General features: G+C 38.3%; 1 protein-coding gene across 2 annotated transcripts in view; it reads left to right on the forward strand.

Moving 5' to 3' along the window:
- The window catches only part of LOC145449099 (uncharacterized), a 134,657-nt gene that overhangs the window by 35,657 nt on the left and 83,710 nt on the right, over positions 1 to 15,290 (forward strand). For both annotated transcript variants that reach the window (XM_080327573.1, XM_080327572.1), the window contains one exon: positions 450 to 564. In XM_080327573.1, coding sequence (XP_080183699.1) covers positions 450 to 564 — 115 coding nt within the window. The remainder of the gene's footprint in view (positions 1 to 449; positions 565 to 15,290) is intronic.

Consider the following 15,290-nt stretch of genomic DNA (forward strand, 5'->3'; position numbering starts at 1 on the left):
CAGTCCATGCGAACGAATTAGGACTGTTTTCAAAGCTACTTACTTACTTGTGTAGATTTAAAGTCAGTCAATTCTACTTCTACTTCAAGTAGGTTTAGGTGGCTTGTTGAAGAAGAAACTTCTACTTGTTCTTGAGTAGATTTTTTCGTCGCTAATTCTACTTCTAAATGAGTAGCTTTCATGACTACTTTGACACAAGTTGTGTCTGAGTACTTAATGGCACCGTTACAATCCTGAAATTTGCCTTCGTTGGTCTATAAAGCGATATTTTATTTCATAGATTTTCGACCGCTGATCCCATTCGCTGACACATTCGCTTCTGTAAACTTTGAATACAATTTATTCGATACTTATAAAAAAGAGGTTCCGAAAATATCCGTTAACTTACAGCAAAAGAGCTTTAGTCAATAGTACTTTAATCAATACGTTCTACCATGTGTGCATCATAGGTTTATTGCGACATGGACACAGATGGGGGAGGCTGGACTTTGGTCGCAAGCGTGCATGAAGACAACATAACAAATAAGTGTGACAACAACGACAGATGGTCAACTCATGACGCAGGTTCGCATCTATCCAGCCTAAATTTGCCTCAGTGACATGTGCGGTCACGGAAGTCAAGTTAGGCAGTGCCTGAACTGTAATCAGGTTATGTTAATGGAAATTATGAAAACCGTCAATGATGATTAATATTACTGTTTGTGAATGTTTATTCTTGAACATGTGTACATTGAAAATAGCGCCGTTTGGATATATTTTGCTTCAGCGTAGGGAAAAATCAGATGTGATCACAGGCGACCCGGACCGGTGAAATTACAAAAGATATTTGGCGGACCAGTAGTACGAAGTACGAAGTACGAAACCGTTTTCTTGAAAGTAAATGGTGCTAGCGGGTGACATTTTGAGGGTTTCGTACGTAACTAATTATGTTCAAAATGGCATCCACGTGATTTTACGGTAGCAAATTTGCTACAGAGTCTTTCGTGCCGAAGGCCGCGGATTTAACCGCCAACGTGAACTCGAATAGTATTCTTCTCTTCGGCAATATCGAGAGAAGAAGCGTTTCGGAGTCCAACCAAACACCTTGTCGTGCTACATTGCTCAATGCCGATTATGCCCACTATCCCAAGACGTAATCTACTTTGTCTACTACGAATACAACGCCGCAGGAACCGCTATACCTCGCCATCTGTAGTGGCGAGATAGCGTAGTGGTGCAATCCGCAGCTGCAACACCAATAGGTTGCAGGTTCGAGTCCGACCGAGGTCGACTCCGGAATTCCTTCCTAAGTGTTGGAGGTTTATGAGGGCTCCTCCTCGCCATCCCATCCATGTGAGCGGTGTCTTATAAAAGTCTGGACATGGGCCGTGCTAAAAGTCGATAGCAACAGAATACCAACGAATAGAATTGGCTTTGTGTAAATGACCATATCAGTAGTCGACAAACACCATGAATACCGAGGGAAGCGAGTGGCGTAGTTGGTTAAAACACTGCAGTCACGACACCAATGGTTACCGGTAGTAGTAGTTATGATCGCTCGTGAGGTGGGTGGGGCTCTTATGGGCCCGCTGGTGATGTGCCTGGAAACTCGTGTTGGTGATGGTACCCTTTTGACCCCCCCTTCCGCTCGTGATGTGCCATGTGTTCTTAGGGGATCTCTGGTGATGGTACCCTTTCGGGTATAGGCTGCGTCGGTGATGTGCCATGAAAACTCGTGTTGGTGATGGTACCCTTTCAGACCACCTATCGCTCATGATGTGCCATGTATTTTCACGGGATCTCTGGTGATGTGCCATTGGTTCTTATGGGATCTCTGGTGATGTGCCATTGTTTCTTATGGGATCTCTGGTGACGACACCCTTTCAGGTATAGGCTGTAGCGATGATGTGCCTGATAACGTTACGGGTATAGCGATCTCTGGTGAAGTGGTGTTGAATATCAAGTATAGTAAACAGCGACGCCATTACTTAGTATGTATATCCCAAATTATTATATATGACCAATTTGAAGTAATCCCAACGTTTGCGGTGAATGCGACTTCGATATATCGTTATTCTTATGGGCGCGGCGATGATTCGTACTTTCGTTGATAGAATGCTAGCGGCATGTCGTACTTTCACCAAAAAGGGTGTGAAATAGTTTGCTAAATCTAGGAATCAGTCGCTTGGTAATTAGTTTACCACGGAACCGGCGTAGACGGTGACTCGAATACCAACAATAGCCGCGTTCACAAACTAACACTCCAAAAAGGTGTGAAATAGTTTGCAAACCCTGCGTTCGCTGACAAGATAATGTCTCAGACATACGCGACTTGATGTTACAGGCATATCGATCGCTCACGCGGTGAAATTTTCGTAAGCAGTTTGTCACAGAACTTGATTTCAGTCGTAAAGATTTAATAAGTAACGAATAACAGACCGCCAGTGTCGGTAACTTGAATAGCGACAAATTGTCACTTATTTCCGCTCTAACCTTAATCCTTTGTGAAGTGAACGCTTATTCAAATAGGTGTGAAATAATTTTAAAATCCTACGACACTCACAGGGTAATGCTTCAGACAAAGCGATCCCTCATACCCACTCACAAGGTAATATTTCCGTAATTAGTTTGTCACAGAGTCGTCGCAGACGGTGATTCGTAAACCAACAATTTGACACTTTCTGGTATGGTCGCTATATGTTTTTGACACTTTGGAACGTGGTTGACTTTAGTTGTATGATAAGAATCATGCGAATATTCAAGCAATGTATCAATTGACTGAAATGAAACTTACTACACAGCTCAAGTTGATTCGTGTCTGAATGTGTTAATTCGGTACAATTCTAATTAATTTGAGAAATCTTTTTAACGTGATCTTTTGATTCGACCGTAACCTGAATATTACTGACACCGACTTTCAGTCACATTGAATTATTCACACATTCCACGCCGCTGTTTTAACAGTTATAGAATCAATACCAACTATCTCTAACCCGATAATATTCAATCATTTTGGTAATTTACCAACTTTAAATCCATTCGCGGATGTACTAAATGTAAATCCAAATAATCCAAAATGAAATATTTGGACTTTGACATAGTCTGAATTGAAATAGATTGACAAACATGACTACCAACTTCCCCGCAGTCCCATTTCGATATTATATGCACATTGATTTGAAACAAGTAATGAAACATTGCAACTCTATTCGCGATCCCGCTTTCCGTTTGTCAAAGAGATATTTTAACATCTTACCATGCTCAAAAGAATTCTTCACAGCATTAACAATTGTTAAAAATCTAGTTTTCACTTACTTGATTATATGACTACAACTCACAAATTTTAATTCATCCTGGCTGTATTCGTATGATCGGTCGTTTTTATTCGATTGTAAAGGTCGTTACTATTCTGAAGACAAAGTACTTACTAATCGGTACATATACGATTTGACTTGGACATATTATATTTTGAGTATACGAGATTTGAATGTCCGAACAATAACTGAGAATTAATTTATCACAATTAAATCCGTATATTACAGCGTAAAAGATATTGGGGTGTCAGCAACTCTGTACGGTCGTAGTTACAACCCCATTAACTAATCTACCCAGGCAACTCGTCATGATCATTCCTGAAATCAACACAAACACGACCACTGACTTGAGTTAACCGCGAAACAGCATCAAGTTTTAAATCCGCTTGCAGCTGACGGATTATTCGAATGCATCGATGGAGAATATTATTGAACTCGTCGGTATTGTTACTTCAACAAATTACACCGACTGCGAAAGTTAATATCGAATGATAAGACTTGATCACATATTTGTTGATCACAGACATGACAAAAAAACATTACCGAGATTTTATAAACTAGTCATATTACTCTACACATTTATCAATATCAAAATGCGAGTCATCCAATTTTTCTACTAAAGTAACATTGCACTCTCGGATTCGGATTCGGTATAGTCATACAAATTGTATTAAATCCAACATCAAAACAAAAGGAATTTTTTTTTTTAGTTCATTGAAATCAAATCATTCGTCTTCGACTTGTGCTTTTCTAGATTGCGCGCAACAATTCGTTACGAATGAGCTGTAACCAAAGTTAAGAATTCTTTGTGTCCACAGATATAGAAGATGAATATAGCTAACACCAATCACGAATCGACGTTTCAGAGTATTTCACGGATGTAATAAACTTGTTAGTATCGCCTATCTAAAAGTATGCATGCGTTCGATTTCCATACCGACTGTTGCGATGTTTAGGATTCGCTTACAATGACCAAGAGTGAGGATTTAACATCAATGTCGTTACTGGAGGTATTCACAACAGAGAATCGAAACATTACACAGTGTGAAAATATATCTTTGATATCAAAGCACTATCCCAAGTACACGATTAATACTCAACTCCGTTCACACTTTCTATAGAACGTGCTAAATGTAAAATATCACGAGGTTGCACTCTAAGACTTTGATCATTACAAAAGTAAATTGAATATGTTTGCTCGACGCATTCAATTCAACTAGAAATGTCTAGTGCACAACAATCGTAATATTAAGGAAGTACTTGCTACACTGTAATTCACTAAACGTGTTTTGCATTGTTGTTCATTTGTAGCATTGATTGAAATTGTTTTTTGAACCCTCAAATAATAATTCCCGACATGAAACCAAACCGCTGAAAGTCGTTACCAACACAAAGAAACACTTTGTACGATGTTTGCCAAATGTACCCTATGGTTAGGTGTACTAGAATTATTTGTGTAACACATACACCGACAATGTAATCGAAAATTTTTCCGTTGTCATTCGCTAAAGTAAATGTCATCACAATACTCTGTCACTAAAGATCTTACTTGTATCTGATTGAATCACCGATAATTAACTCGCTAAATCAAACCATAAGGAAATTTCACTCACTCATCAGATATGAAACAGCGTCGCTTAATCGGTGTAGATCGTTTTTCTAAATGCAAATCATACCTGACCAACAGAAAAACAATTTTCACTAGCTTGGTAATGAAACCGAAGTCTCCATTCGATATTTTGTTTGTGTCAAATACTTTGCAATAAACACACTGGAGTGGTCGAGCTTTACATCAGCAGACTGTAATCTGTAAATCAAGCTTACATCCGACTTGTAACTGTATCGTTTACCTAACCGAGTTGTATGCACAGTTTGATATTTTTTGTTATTTGGTAATTGCTGAATATACTACTTCGAAATACTCCCTTGAACGTAATTTCCATCATCGTAATAATCGAAGTACATTTGTGTCGAATTCGTAACAGCCGACTATGACATGATAAATTTTTGACAAGTTATGCTTGGAAGATTGGTTGTATATCACGAAAAATAATTACCGCTCATATTCATACTGTTATCCATTGTTCGGTATTTTCAAACGAGTAAAATTTATTACTTGAGTTACTCCGCTTAATGCAAATATAAACACAACCGTCTTTCGACATCGCAAAGACATCGATACAAAGTATACAATCAAACGCAACAAGTTTTACTTTTGTAGGTTGTGTATGGTTATCCTGCATAACTCATTTCTTACCAAAGCCATATGAAATATATTCATGTTACACGAAAATATTCACTCATGCTACAAACCTGTACAATGATTGGTGGTGCTTTCAAACTGTTTCGATACCTCAAGAACTTTATTGTCTGAATGGTTGTTCATGTATCATAATAATCAAGTAATTCAACACAGAACTAGTATTAACAGAAACACCAAAGTTGTTTACACAAAAGTTTGTATGTGTACAGTATACGAATACCATGTGTAAGTCCAGCACAATTGTGGACGAGTTTAGTTAACACAATTTACGACACCGAGGTCGCGTCATCTTTCGTAAGACAACAAACCAAGGCTTCAGGATATGTCCATGTCATAGCAATGAATCAGCTACTCCAACAACAGAGTGCATATGTTTTCTAGTTACGGTGCTTACATCTTACACACAAATCAATCTACTTTGCTAACGAAAAGTGGTGAGTCATCATATGGTTATCCTCACTAGTAAAACATACTATCATACAAAATGGTCGTTATAGTTTGCACACCAACGGTACATCGTACAAGTAACAAGTCTCGAGCATCCAGTTATTCAAAAAACGTGAAAGTATTTCTACACCAAGTCGTTATGTTGACGAAAGCGTATATTGTAATACCATGATCGATTTGCATTCGTTGGTCACAAACTATCACTACTCTAAATAATTATTTTTCACTCAAACACAAAAGCATACTTGTCGCCAATCGTTTTCATCAAGTACGAGTTCAAGAAACTTACTACGACATGAATTTTTATTTTTATGTTGTGTAAATAGGTAATAATTAATTCAAGTAACACTATATCAACATCATCGAGTTGTGCTAATAGATTTACATGCGGTCTTGTGGTTTTCATCGGGACATACAGCACGAACTAACTGTAGACTCCTCTCTGTTGTACAGCTACTCGGTAATCGAAATGCTTTAACATGTAAACAACGATCTTGTTTCGTCACACCAAAAATATGTTCACTGTCGCGATACTCCGCACAAGACGTGCATAGCCTTTTCACACTCGTAATAGTATACCAACGTCAAGCGATAACGTTTAACAAGACCAACGACACTGAACCCACGACGTTTACCTATGTAAAATTACCACTTTCACTTGCCAGTCCGTCGTTTACCTGACTAAACATATTATTTTCCTTTGGAGATCTGACGTTTACCTAGAGTAAGAAACCATTTTCACTTGTAAATATATTTTTTCCTTGGCTAACAAACCTTTTTTCACTTGGAAATATATTTTTTCTCTGGTTAACAAACCTTTTTCACTTGGAAGAATATTTTTTCTCTGGTTAACAAACCTTTTTCACTTGGAAATATATATTTTTCCCCGGGTAACAAACCTTTTTCCCTGAGCAACAAACCATTTTCACTTGGTGGTCCGTCGTTTAGCCGAGTAAAAATATCATTTTCCTTTGGAGATCAGGCGTTTACCCAGTGTAACTATACATTTTCGCTTGGAAAAATACTTTTACCTAGAGTAACTAATCATTTTCTCCTGGGTAACAATCCCCTTTCGTCTGGAAACTATCATTTAACTGAGTACCAATACCGTTTTCACTTGGAAATACATTTTTTCCTGGGTAACAATACCATTTTCGTTTTGAAAACTGACAACCACACCGGTCAATTTGATATTTTTGTATATTGTTACAACGAACAGTGACGGAAATATACACAGACTACCGGTTTCAGAGCATACCCCATCGGTCGTATCAATATCATCTGTTAACCACATACAATATCCCCTTGTACACCGAAATGCACGCTTTGGAAAATTGGACAATAGGCTTCGATAGTTCTGTGATGTCCGGGTTCGTGCTTTGGATTTTCCAGAGTCAAAATGTCTGAATAAAACACCTCCTCGACGATGGTTGGTATGTGGATAACGGTGTTCGAAAAACGGTTGGATTTATGTCACCCATCGCGAATTTTCCCTCCGCATGTTTACTATATTGTGTCTTTATTGGTCAATGTATGTCTCGACATTCAGTTTGAAATCGGAAATGATAAAGTATGTAACCGGATCCGGATATCAACTCTGAATCGATAAACCAATGAACAATATTCAAGTAAACATGTTACACCCTGTGTTTCCACGACAAAATACCATCCAGACATACGTCGCGCTTGTTTGCCCACACCAGTATACGCGCAAATGGAGGTGTGTGACATTGCATGCAATGTGTTGGTATACAAACATCGATCCACAGACATTATCATAACCGGTAGTTTTGATGTAGATCGAATGTCACCTGATAACAATGTCATACCAATAAGCCGCATTGCAATGACTCTGAGTCAATCTGAAGCATGACATACGGACACACAAACATAGAAACCGTAACATGGGTATTCGCACGACGGTGAAAGTGAACTGTACAACATATATCAATAGAGCGTTCACAGTCAAATATGCGAACCGTGCACAATCATATACCCTGGTTTTTGTTGGATATGAACGAAACCGATAAATCGATACATTTGTTTTCCTTTGACGTCAACAATACAAGCACCATTCTAATGCATCGCTCGAATGTGAGGTTCGTCGGGTGTAAAATCCATGTCGAATAACACCAAAGTGTGCCTTCCGTGTTTTATTATTTCCACCGACGCTTCTTGTCTGTGTCGTAACACTATGGTGTGGGGAGTTGAAAAACGGTACATTCTAAAACGGATTGACATGTTCTTCGATATGACCAACAGAATCGACCTCAATAGCCTTGTGGTGATGACAGTGTCAAAATGCTACCGATATGACGAGACCAACCCGATCTCTTGTAGCGATGACCGTTTCGAAATGTCACCGGGCGAACTGGACCCTTACGATGATGTGTTTCATGATTGCGTGTGAAATCACGAGGTAGTGTTCTATTGTGGTGTACGATTGCAGTCTTCATTCCACAGAAACACACCTTATTGGATCACAGTATCAGTCCGAGATTTGCAGAATCACTGTTCACGATATTTATCTGGAGTCGTTATGTGGGAGTAGCGACATCCATGCACCGTGATTTAGTGAAAGACTGATCGCAATCATTTCGAGCACCCGTACTTCGATAGTTCACATTGGTCAAACGCTGCAGTCTCAGCAGAAAACTTCGGTGTTGACAACACGCTGGATATCGACCGATGTATCAAATTGGTCTGGGTGATCTGTCCGGAGATAGGGTCATGACTATCTTGCAATGTAACAACACGATAACACCATCGATCAGTGAACGGTGTCGAAATATCGATGTAATAGCGCGGACTCAGAGTCATTGCAATGTGGCTTATTGGTATTGTTATCGAGTGACATTCGATCTACATCAAAATTACCGACTATGATAATGTCTGTGGATCGATGTTTGTATACCAACACATTGCATGCAATGTCACACACCTCCATTTGCGCGTATACTGGTGTGGGCAAACAAGCGCGACGTATGTCTGGATGGTATTTTTTCGTGGAAACACAGGGTGTAACATGTTTACTTGAATATTGTTCATTGGTTTATCGATTCAGAGTTGATATCCGGATCCGGTTACATACTTTATCATTTCCGATTTCAAACTGAATGTCGAGACATACATTGACCAATAAAGACACAATATAGTAAACATGCGGAGAGAAAACTCGCGATGGGTGACATAAATCCAACCGTTTTTCGAACACCGTTATCCACATACCAACCATCGTCGAGGAGGTGTTTTATTCAGACATTTTGACTCTGGAAAATCCAAAGCACGAACCCGGACATCACAGAACTATCGAAGCCTATTGTCCAATTTTCCAAAGCGTGCATTTCGGTGTACAAGGGGATATTGTATGTGGTTAACAGATGATATTGATACGACCGATGGGGTATGCTCTGAAACCGGTAGTCTGTGTATATTTCCGTCACTGTTCGTTGTAACAATATACAAAAATATCAAATTGACCGGTGTGGTTGTCAGTTTTCAAAACGAAAATGGTATTGTTACCCAGGAAAAAATGTATTTCCAAGTGAAAACGGTATTGGTACTCAGTTAAATGATAGTTTCCAGACGAAAGGGGATTGTTACCCAGGAGAAAATGATTAGTTACTCTAGGTAAAAGTATTTTTCCAAGCGAAAATGTATAGTTACACTGGGTAAACGCCTGATCTCCAAAGGAAAATGATATTTTTACTCGGCTAAACGACGGACCACCAAGTGAAAATGGTTTGTTGCTCAGGGAAAAAGGTTTGTTACCCGGGGAAAAATATATATTTCCAAGTGAAAAAGGTTTGTTAACCAGAGAAAAAATATTCTTCCAAGTGAAAAAGGTTTGTTAACCAGAGAAAAAATATATTTCCAAGTGAAAAAAGGTTTGTTAGCCAAGGAAAAAATATATTTACAAGTGAAAATGGTTTCTTACTCTAGGTAAACGTCAGATCTCCAAAGGAAAATAATATGTTTAGTCAGGTAAACGACGGACTGGCAAGTGAAAGTGGTAATTTTACATAGGTAAACGTCGTGGGTTCAGTGTCGTTGGTCTTGTTAAACGTTATCGCTTGACGTTGGTATACTATTACGAGTGTGAAAAGGCTATGCACGTCTTGTGCGGAGTATCGCGACAGTGAACATATTTTTGGTGTGACGAAACAAGATCGTTGTTTACATGTTAAAGCATTTCGATTACCGAGTAGCTGTACAACAGAGAGGAGTCTACAGTTAGTTCGTGCTGTATGTCCCGATGAAAACCACAAGACCGCATGTAAATCTATTAGCACAACTCGATGATGTTGATATAGTGTTACTTGAATTAATTATTACCTATTTACACAACATAAAAATAAAAATTCATGTCGTAGTAAGTTTCTTGAACTCGTACTTGATGAAAACGATTGGCGACAAGTATGCTTTTGTGTTTGAGTGAAAAATAATTATTTAGAGTAGTGATAGTTTGTGACCAACGAATGCAAATCGATCATGGTATTACAATATACGCTTTCGTCAACATAACGACTTGGTGTAGAAATACTTTCACGTTTTTTGAATAACTGGATGCTCGAGACTTGTTACTTGTACGATGTACCGTTGGTGTGCAAACTATAACGACCATTTTGTATGATAGTATGTTTTACTAGTGAGGATAACCATATGATGACTCACCACTTTTCGTTAGCAAAGTAGATTGATTTGTGTGTAAGATGTAAGCACCGTAACTAGAAAACATATGCACTCTGTTGTTGGAGTAGCTGATTCATTGCTATGACATGGACATATCCTGAAGCCTTGGTTTGTTGTCTTACGAAAGATGACGCGACCTCGGTGTCGTAAATTGTGTTAACTAAACTCGTCCACAATTGTGCTGGACTTACACATGGTATTCGTATACTGTACACATACAAACTTTTGTGTAAACAACTTTGGTGTTTCTGTTAATACTAGTTCTGTGTTGAATTACTTGATTATTATGATACATGAACAACCATTCAGACAATAAAGTTCTTGAGGTATCGAAACAGTTTGAAAGCACCACCAATCATTGTACAGGTTTGTAGCATGAGTGAATATTTTCGTGTAACATGAATATATTTCATATGGCTTTGGTAAGAAATGAGTTATGCAGGATAACCATACACAACCTACAAAAGTAAAACTTGTTGCGTTTGATTGTATACTTTGTATCGATGTCTTTGCGATGTCGAAAGACGGTTGTGTTTATATTTGCATTAAGCGGAGTAACTCAAGTAATAAATTTTACTCGTTTGAAAATACCGAACAATGGATAACAGTATGAATATGAGCGGTAATTATTTTTCGTGATATACAACCAATCTTCCAAGCATAACTTGTCAAAAATTTATCATGTCATAGTCGGCTGTTACGAATTCGACACAAATGTACTTCGATTATTACGATGATGGAAATTACGTTCAAGGGAGTATTTCGAAGTAGTATATTCAGCAATTACCAAATAACAAAAAATATCAAACTGTGCATACAACTCGGTTAGGTAAACGATACAGTTACAAGTCGGATGTAAGCTTGATTTACAGATTACAGTCTGCTGATGTAAAGTTCGACCACTCCAGTGTGTTTATTGCAAAGTATTTGACACAAACAAAATATCGAATGGAGACTTCGGTTTCATTACCAAGCTAGTGAAAATTGTTTTTCTGTTGGTCAGGTATGATTTGCATTTAGAAAAACGATCTACACCGATTAAGCGACGCTGTTTCATATCTGATGAGTGAGTGAAATTTCCTTATGGTTTGATTTAGCGAGTTAATTATCGGTGATTCAATCAGATACAAGTAAGATCTTTAGTGACAGAGTATTGTGATGACATTTACTTTAGCGAATGACAACGGAAAAATTTTCGATTACATTGTCGGTGTATGTGTTACACAAATAATTCTAGTACACCTAACCATAGGGTACATTTGGCAAACATCGTACAAAGTGTTTCTTTGTGTTGGTAACGACTTTCAGCGGTTTGGTTTCATGTCGGGAATTATTATTTGAGGGTTCAAAAAACAATTTCAATCAATGCTACAAATGAACAACAATGCAAAACACGTTTAGTGAATTACAGTGTAGCAAGTACTTCCTTAATATTACGATTGTTGTGCACTAGACATTTCTAGTTGAATTGAATGCGTCGAGCAAACATATTCAATTTACTTTTGTAATGATCAAAGTCTTAGAGTGCAACCGCGTGATATTTTACATTTAGCACGTTCTATAGAAAGTGTGAACGGAGTTGAGTATTAATCGTGTACTTGGGATAGTGCTTTGATATCAAAGATATATTTTCACACTGTGTAATGTTTCGATTCTCTGTTGTGAATACCTCCAATAACGACATTGATGTTAAATCCTCACTCTTGGTCATTGTAAGCGAATCCTAAACATCGCAACAGTCGGTATGGAAATCGAACGCATGCATACTTTTAGATAGGCGACACTAACAAGTTTATTACATCCGTGAAATACTCTGAAACGTCGATTCGTGATTGGTGTTAGCTATATTCATCTTCTATATCTGTGGACACAAAGAATTCTTAACTTTGGTTACAGCTCATTCGTAACGAATTGTTGCGCGCAATCTAGAAAAGCACAAGTCGAAGACGAATGATTTGATTTCAATGAACTAAAAAAAAAAATTCCTTTTGTTTTGATGTTGGATTTAATACAATTTGTATGACTATACCGAATCCGAATCCGAGAGTGCAATGTTACTTTAGTAGAAAAATTGGATGACTCGCATTTTGATATTGATAAATGTGTAGAGTAATATGACTAGTTTATAAAATCTCGGTAATGTTTTTTTGTCATGTCTGTGATCAACAAATATGTGATCAAGTCTTATCATTCGATATTAACTTTCGCAGTCGGTGTAATTTGTTGAAGTAACAATACCGACGAGTTCAATAATATTCTCCATCGATGCATTCGAATAATCCGTCAGCTGCAAGCGGATTTAAAACTTGATGCTGTTTCGCGGTTAACTCAAGTCAGTGGTCGTGTTTGTGTTGATTTCAGGAATGATCATGACGAGTTGCCTGGGTAGATTAGTTAATGGGGTTGTAACTACGACCGTACAGAGTTGCTGACACCCCAATATCTTTTACGCTGTAATATACGGATTTAATTGTGATAAATTAATTCTCAGTTATTGTTCGGACATTCAAATCTCGTATACTCAAAATATAATATGTCCAAGTCAAATCGTATATGTACCGATTAGTAAGTACTTTGTCTTCAGAATAGTAACGACCTTTACAATCGAATAAAAACGACCGATCATACGAATACAGCCAGGATGAATTAAAATTTGTGAGTTGTAGTCATATAATCAAGTAAGTGAAAACTAGATTTTTAACAATTGTTAATGCTGTGAAGAATTCTTTTGAGCATGGTAAGATGTTAAAATATCTCTTTGACAAACGGAAAGCGGGATCGCGAATAGAGTTGCAATGTTTCATTACTTGTTTCAAATCAATGTGCATATAATATCGAAATGGGACTGCGGGGAAGTTGGTAGTCATGTTTGTCAATCTATTTCAATTCAGACTATGTCAAAGTCCAAATATTTCATTTTGGATTATTTGGATTTACATTTAGTACATCCGCGAATGGATTTAAAGTTGGTAAATTACCAAAATGATTGAATATTATCGGGTTAGAGATAGTTGGTATTGATTCTATAACTGTTAAAACAGCGGCGTGGAATGTGTGAATAATTCAATGTGACTGAAAGTCGGTGTCAGTAATATTCAGGTTACGGTCGAATCAAAAGATCACGTTAAAAAGATTTCTCAAATTAATTAGAATTGTACCGAATTAACACATTCAGACACGAATCAACTTGAGCTGTGTAGTAAGTTTCATTTCAGTCAATTGATACATTGCTTGAATATTCGCATGATTCTTATCATACAACTAAAGTCAACCACGTTCCAAAGTGTCAAAAACATATAGCGACCATACCAGAAAGTGTCAAATTGTTGGTTTACGAATCACCGTCTGCGACGACTCTGTGACAAACTAATTACGGAAATATTACCTTGTGAGTGGGTATGAGGGATCGCTTTGTCTGAAGCATTACCCTGTGAGTGTCGTAGGATTTTAAAATTATTTCACACCTATTTGAATAAGCGTTCACTTCACAAAGGATTAAGGTTAGAGCGGAAATAAGTGACAATTTGTCGCTATTCAAGTTACCGACACTGGCGGTCTGTTATTCGTTACTTATTAAATCTTTACGACTGAAATCAAGTTCTGTGACAAACTGCTTACGAAAATTTCACCGCGTGAGCGATCGATATGCCTGTAACATCAAGTCGCGTATGTCTGAGACATTATCTTGTCAGCGAACGCAGGGTTTGCAAACTATTTCACACCTTTTTGGAGTGTTAGTTTGTGAACGCGGCTATTGTTGGTATTCGAGTCACCGTCTACGCCGGTTCCGTGGTAAACTAATTACCAAGCGACTGATTCCTAGATTTAGCAAACTATTTCACACCCTTTTTGGTGAAAGTACGACATGCCGCTAGCATTCTATCAACGAAAGTACGAATCATCGCCGCGCCCATAAGAATAACGATATATCGAAGTCGCATTCACCGCAAACGTTGGGATTACTTCAACTTGGTCATATATAATAATTTGGGATATACATACTAAGTAATGGCGTCGCTGTTTACTATACTTGATATTCAACACCACTTCACCAGAGATCGCTATACCCGTAACGTTATCAGGCACATCATCGCTACAGCCTATACCTGAAAGGGTGTCGTCACCAGAGATCCCATAAGAAACAATGGCACATCACCAGAGATCCCATAAGAACCAATGGCACATCACCAGAGATCCCGTGAAAATACATGGCACATCATGAGCGATAGGTGGTCTGAAAGGGTACCATCACCAACACGAGTTTTCATGGCACATCACCGACGCAGCCTATACCCGAAAGGGTACCATCACCAGAGATCCCCTAAGAACACATGGCACATCACGAGCGGAAGGGGGGGGGTCAAAAGGGTACCATCACCAACACGAGTTTCCAGGCACATCACCAGCGGGCCCATAAGAGCCCCACCCACCTCACGAGCGATCATAACTACTACTACCGGTTCTAGTCTCGGCTCTGCCATGTCTCTATATGTCGGAGGTTTATCTGGGCTCCTCATCGCCGATCCCGCTGTAAATACAGCGTCTTGAAAAGCCCAGAGGAAGAGAGAGCAGAACTCTTGAAATATGGCAGCTAA

Source organism: Botryllus schlosseri, chromosome 10 (genome assembly GCF_051294905.1).
Source record: "Botryllus schlosseri isolate E-star chromosome 10, Bs_hap1, whole genome shotgun sequence".
Classification (NCBI taxonomy): domain Eukaryota; kingdom Metazoa; phylum Chordata; class Ascidiacea; order Stolidobranchia; family Styelidae; genus Botryllus; species Botryllus schlosseri.